Source organism: Buceros rhinoceros, unplaced genomic scaffold, assembly GCF_000710305.1.
Source record: "Buceros rhinoceros silvestris isolate BGI_N320 unplaced genomic scaffold, ASM71030v1 scaffold21602, whole genome shotgun sequence".
Classification (NCBI taxonomy): domain Eukaryota; kingdom Metazoa; phylum Chordata; class Aves; order Bucerotiformes; family Bucerotidae; genus Buceros; species Buceros rhinoceros.
Window position 1 is genome coordinate 5,266 of NW_010400959.1, and position 6,362 is coordinate 11,627.

Genomic DNA, 6,362 nt, shown 5'->3' on the forward strand with positions numbered 1-6,362 from the left:
CGCCTCCATTCCCATCAAAAAGCCTCCAGTCAACATACATATTTTTTTTTAAACATTTTCCTCTTCTCTTTGGAACAACCCGCTGTGACAATAGCCAGTCCAGGTGTGAAAGTGCAGTCTCAGACCAGCCCGGCAAAGCTGCAGTCACTGCACATCACGCTGAAATGAGCCCTAGCCACGAAAACAGCCCTCTTTGTTTACTCTCGATACTCTGTTGGTTTTGTTAGGTTTAATTTCATGCTTATTTTAGTAGAGGTTTTGTTTTGGGTGGTGCCACCTCCACTCAGCTCTCATCTTGTTATCACTTGCTTTTCCCCTTGAAGCTGGCAGGTCTGAGGGAAGCCGCTGGAGCAACGCAGCTTGTCTTTACTTAGCCGTTGCCACTACCCCACTCTTCTGGGGCCGGAAGGCTTGTTGTGTGTGGTGCCCTTGTGAGCTGGCTGATAAGACTATTTTGTGCACCAGACACGGCAAGCAAGGTTTCGCAGCTGGATTACGGTGCACCTCAGTTAAAAAACGACAACACATTACAACGCAAAGTGGGGCAATGAAATGTGGGCATCAGGGGCCTCCTGTCCCTCTCCTTCAGGGAGTTCAGAGTTAGGGAGGTGGCTCTCTCTGCTCAGCAGACTGCATGATGAGGGAGGCGCAGGAATTGCTGAGCTAATGCAGTGGTGTTTAGAGAGCAGCTGTCCTGGAGAAGAGCAATGGGATGTGGGCACTAAAAATGAAGCTGCTGAGCTCTGTTTCTGCCCCCTCACCCTCCCTGGCCGCAGCAAGAGCTCCTGCTGTTTTTGCTTCCCTCGAAAGATGAGACGCCAGTACTAACCTCCTCTGGAGGAGGGAACCAGCAAGTTCACGGGGGACTTTGGGAGGGTTTCCCAGTGCCACTGTATCTGTGGGAATCCTGCACAGCAGGGAGCCAGCTTGTCCACAGCCTCTGCTTAGGTTTTATCACACTGCCATGCCCTGTCCTCCTGCAGGTGTGATCCAGGCTGGGAGGGCGAGTACTGCGAGGAGTGTGTGCGTATGCCGGGGTGTCTCCACGGGACATGCCACCAGCCTTGGCAGTGCATCTGTCACGCTGGCTGGGCTGGCAAGTTCTGTGACAAAGGTGAGTTACAGGCTGGACATCGCAGCCTCCAGTGCTGAGGGCAGAAGCCCAGCACACCCTGCATGAAAAGGTGAGCCAGCACAGCCAGAAGCTATGCTGGGTGGTGGTGCTTGGGCTGCCTCAGAGATAGGATGTTGCCTGGCTGCCACAGCTGAGACTGTCCCCTTATTGCAGATGAGGTCAGGCTGCAGGCACCTGCTCTCTGGCTGCGTGGCAAGAGCTGCCACAACACTGGCCAGCCTCACGGAATGGAGCAGTTGAACTCTTTGCCTTTTCCACGCCATGGCTGGACTCCAGGCAGCACCTCCTGCTTCCCTTGGGGCTTCCTGCGTTTGGCAGGTGTCTGGTAGACTCCCCTCCCCTGTGGCTCCTCTGTGCCACTGGATCTGCACTGGCTGGCCAGATGGCACACACACCATCTTCATGTCATGCAGATTTGCAGGACGATATGCTTTCTTTGCACCCCTAAGCCTGTGCATTTTGCGGACTGTAGCTGGAAGGCGCTAAGCAGGCACTGCACTTCCGTTGCTGCAAGTGCCCATTGGAGGAGAGGCAGGAGAAACCTCCTGCCATCTCTCCATCCCCACTGAGTTTGTTGGGCTGTGTTTGAACTGAATTGGCCATAATCACCCCTCTTTTCTCACTAATCCCCATCTTTTTTTCCCCTCAGACATACACATCTGTGAACACCAGTCCCCATGTCAGAATGGGGCTCAGTGCATCTACGATCGAGATGGGGAGTATTCCTGCCTGTGTCCAGAAGGCTTCCACGGGAAGGACTGTGAGATGAAGATAGGGCCATGTGAGAAGGCAGGGTGAGACATGGCGGGGAGGGCAGAGACATTACAGACAGCATTAGCTTTGGGTCACGCTCTGCCAAGTGGTGGCCCAGCTTGGCTCATTATCTGTGCTTTTCCATGCGCTAATGGAGTTAAGCCAAAACCATCTTCAGGTGTGGTATAGCTGCCTGCGCCACATGGTCCCACCAGGGCCAGGTCTGTCGTGCTCCGAGCAGGTGGTCCCATCTCTTGCTGCTCTAGGTGTGATGAGCTAACAGCCGTCATGCCTTTGGGGAGTATCAGGAGGGCACATTTCCTCTTCATATCATTTGGCTGAAGACCCTCCCTGGTGGGTGGTGGGCACAGCCACAGCCTTTGAGGAGGTCCCACAGCCTCTCACTTCGGGAGGTGGAAACTCCTGCTCTGTCTTCTCCTTGAGATAGCTACCCCCCTAAGGTGAGCCAGTGCCAGGCCCACTGCCCATGCGGCAGCTGTGTGTGTTTTCCTCCCTGAGGCAGGGGAAGCTGGTTGCTCTCCAGGGCCATGACCTGTCCTTGCTCTCTCCATGCAGGTCTCCATGCAAGAATGGTGGGCAGTGTCAAGATGAAAATGGTTTTGCCAGCAACTTCACCTGCCGGTGCCTTGCTGGCTTCGTGGGGACTTTCTGTGAGAATGACGTGGATGACTGCCTGATGCGTCCCTGTGCCAACGGTGCCACCTGCCACGATGGGATCAACCGCTTCTCCTGCCAGTGCCAGGTGGGCTTTGAAGGGCGTTTCTGCACCATCAACATCAATGACTGCGCCAGCCAGCCATGCAAAAATGGAGCTAAGTGCTACGACCGCATCAATGACTATGACTGCTTGTGTCCCGATGGTTTCACTGGCAAAACCTGCGAGATCTCCATCCCTGAGCCCACCTGGGCGCCCCCCCACCACCCTGTGAATCATGAGAGTGGTGGGGGCATGAAAAGCACCACCAGTGAGACACCGGGGGTGACACAGCCAGACCCTGTCAGGACCGCAGTCACAGGGAGGCGCATGGCCAACCACAGTGAGAAAGAGCTGGGGGGAGGGTTGTTGAAAATCTCTGTGAAGGAGGTAGTGACCCAAAGGGACTCGGGGCTGAGTGAAGCCCAGCTGGTGACAGTACTAGTGTTTGGGGTGCTGACAGCAGTGCTGGTCCTCATCACTGTCCTGCTAATGCTGAGGAACTGGCAGAGGGGCCGACAGAGGTCGAACTGGTGTCAAAGCCCTTCTCAAGCTGCAAGGAAGCTCCAAGACCAGGAGTGTCAGGTGGGCATGCTCAACACTGTCCTGATCGAGCCCAGGAAGACGACAGAACTGTGAGCTGCAAGGACTCTGAGCTGGGCCCTGGCAGATTGTCATGCTGGCAAACCTCTCGAACTGCACCCTGGGGAGCTGCGTTGGCACAAGCTGGGCAGCGGGAACGGGCTCCCAGGGCAGCGAACACGGCAACAAAAGCCCTGGGCATTAAGCGTTGGTGTGATGGCCCCACCTAGGTCTGAGCTGTCTCCCACCTGGCCAGTGCAGCCAGCACCCATGGGCATCTCAAAGCAGGTCTCTGCTGGGCCAGCTCCGAAGAGGAGTGGCAACACGCTGCCTGCAGAAGCCCACGCCATGCAGTGCCAGCGTCATCCAACATGAGCTCTCAGAAACATGATGAGTAGTACTGAGGAGGGTACAGCCTTCTTGCAAGCCTAAATTCTGCCCTTTATAACTCCTCTCTGTGATTACTGGAAGGGGCTTTGTCCTCATTTCTTCTGGTGTTGGGATGTTTCTTCTGGGGCTTTCCGGATGGTCATGGCTGCACGGGCCTCCTGCCCCAGTACTGGATGGGATGGCTCACAGCTCTTTCTGGAGGCTGTCCTTTCAGATGCCACGTCCCTAGGGAGTGAGCAAACACCCTTGCTCCCTGGCCTTGTGGTTTTATGAGCCAATTCAAAGAGATTTGGGGTCTCATTGTGCCCTTCTGCCCTGGGTGATGCCTCCTCCTCTTGCTGTCAAGACTTGGGGTTACAAACACATTCTGTACTTTCCTCCTGAAGAACCAGTGGTCTTCTCCCACCACTTACCAAGCCGTCCTTTCTGGTCTGGCCACAACCAACCAAGCTCCTTCCCCTCTCCAGCATGCATGCACTTCTGCCTCACCGTTTGCTGACAAGGAGGAGCATGGCCTGCTACCCTTTGGGGTCATCTGGACCTGAACTGGTCCTTCTCATATGCCCTCACAGGTGAAACTGGAAGATGGACAAGGCTGGAGATGAGCTGTGACTGATTCAGGAGCAATACAAGATCCAGATCCTCCTTTCCTCTCTCAGTCACTCTGAGGCAGGCAGCTGGCACTTACCTCAAACCAGCCATTCTAGTGTTTGTTGATACAACAAAGGCTAAACTCCCCCCAGGCTACTGATCCTGGGATGACCACAGGAAGCAGACACAATACTGCCTTCTCCACCATTGCTACAGCACAGCTAAGAGGCAGTAGATGGCCAGATCTGTTAGCCTTTGTACTAGGTCTGCTCATGCCTGCGCTGGTCTGGTGTGCAGCAATCAGCATCGCCCTGCCAGGGGTTTCTGAGCCTCCTCATGGGCATGGAGGGCTAAGCAGTGGGGTAAAAAACCTCACACCCCAAGCCCTCCTACTGGCCTGTAGGGTTGCACAGCTGCATTCAAGATGGTGTGAAGAGAGCAGAGGAGTGAGCACTCAGAAAGGAGGGAGACCTGAGAGAGCAGACTGGGTTTTCATCAGAAAGATTATTTTTTTAATACATGGATGGATGATGTACCATTATCAAATAAACAAAATACAAGCCCAGAAACAGTGTATCAGAGAGTCATAAAATAACTTAGGTTGCAAGGGACCTATGGACTCCAATCTCCTGCTCTCAGCAGATCCAATTAGATCAGGCTGCTCAGCTACTTTTTCTGGATGAGTATCTCCATCACTTCCCTCAAGACTGCAAACCCAGACTGTGGCACAGGAGTTGTCCTGCCCCATGCTCTGGCTGCAGGGGTGGAGATGGCTCCCACAGGCTTGGGGGAAGGAACGAGACTTGCCTCAGGACAGCATAGCAAAGGCGTGTACCTGCTAAACGTTGGCTTAAGAGTGCTGGGGAGAAGGGGAAAACCTAAGACTGAGTCCACGAGTGTCAACGGGATGAGCAATCAGATCCTAAACTAAAAGCAGCTGTGGGTTTGTGCCGCTGGGAGCAGGGCAGGAGAGGTAGGGAGTTTCCCTTGGAAAAGTGTTCTTGAAAAGAGGCCTTCAATGTAATCACATTTTGGCCCTTCAGGGGAAGGCCTTTTCCACTGTAAACTGGAAGAAGAGCAGCAAGGTCGCTGTGTGCCACCTTCTGGTCTTGGGAAGGTCAGTGCCCTCAGAAAGCAGAAGGGAGCAATAGGGCTGTTTTTGTGCAGAGAAGGCACCACTCCAATAATTCACAAGGAAATCTGCATCTGGGGAGAAAAGGGGACAGCGACCTGAGTAATGGAACTTCACAAGGATGTTTCCACTTTATTTTAAATTGCACATGTGCAACTAAGTCTCAGATGAGGAGTCACTGATTCTTCAGCAAGCAGAAAATCCCTCTATAATCTCAAAGGAGAGCCTTGGAGGGGAGCAGTATCCCACCAGCCAGGCTTGCATGGCCCTAAACACCAGGTCCCATCTTACCGCAGAGAAGGCTGCAGTGCCATGCTCCCATGCCTGAGGACACGCAATTGCCGTCTGCAGGCAGGAATAACCTCTTCCCTCACCTCAGCAGCTCCTGGCCCTGCAGGGATAGGGCTGGTAGCTGAGGCAAGAGGAAAGCCAGGCACAGAGCCAGGAGGTCTGCCTGGGCTCAGCCCAGGAGGGAGGTCACTGCTGCCCGCTGTGCAGGAGGCGCTGGAACAAGGAGCCGTCTTTCTGACTTAGGCGGGTGGGTGAATCCAGCTCTGCCACTCTCCCAGCTCGCATCACCAGCACGCGGTCTGAGTCCAAGATGGTGTTGAGCCTGTAGACAGCAAACACCAGGACTCAGGTTTGTGGATCTCAGGAGACCCTGGATACTGCTTCCCCTGTTGTCAAGGGGTGGCCCAAGACACACCCGTGATCTCCACAGGACCTGTGGAGCAGCTCCTTGTGTGCTCAAATGCAGTGTGGTGCCCCAGAGAGCCTCTGCACAGTGCTGAAATGCACCTCCTCTTAGGAACGCAGAGCAATGCTTCCAGTTGCTGGGCATCGCAGGGCACCAGGAGCGCAGCGGGAAGCTCTGTGGAGGGAGCACTCAGGAGGGAGAGCCTGATTCTGGGGTTGTACAATGTCACCATTCCCACAGAAGAATTAACTGAGTTGCTTCTGTTTGCCCCTGTGTTTCCTCTCCTGCCACCTCCTGACGGCAGCAGAGATGGATGCGTACTTCAGCTGCCATTCCCCGGCAGCCCAGCATCTTTGCTTATGCTGCC

General features: G+C 54.6%; 2 protein-coding genes across 2 annotated transcripts in view; one reads left to right on the forward strand and one right to left on the reverse strand.

Annotated features, from left to right (window-relative positions):
* DLK2 (delta-like 2 homolog (Drosophila)) overlaps positions 1-3,242 on the forward strand; it is a 6,676-nt gene extending 3,434 nt beyond the window's left edge. The window contains exons 3-5 of the mRNA XM_010132112.1: positions 984-1,114; positions 1,785-1,929; positions 2,465-3,242. Of these exons, the coding sequence (XP_010130414.1) occupies positions 984-1,114; positions 1,785-1,929; positions 2,465-3,242 (1,054 nt within the window). The remainder of the gene's footprint in view (positions 1-983; positions 1,115-1,784; positions 1,930-2,464) is intronic.
* Positions 3,243-5,775: 2,533 nt separating this feature from the next.
* The window catches only part of ABCC10 (ATP-binding cassette, sub-family C (CFTR/MRP), member 10), a 17,820-nt gene continuing 17,233 nt past the window's right edge, over positions 5,776-6,362 (reverse strand). Inside the window, 1 exon segment of the mRNA XM_010132113.1 lies at positions 5,776-5,911. Coding sequence (XP_010130415.1) covers positions 5,776-5,911 — 136 coding nt within the window.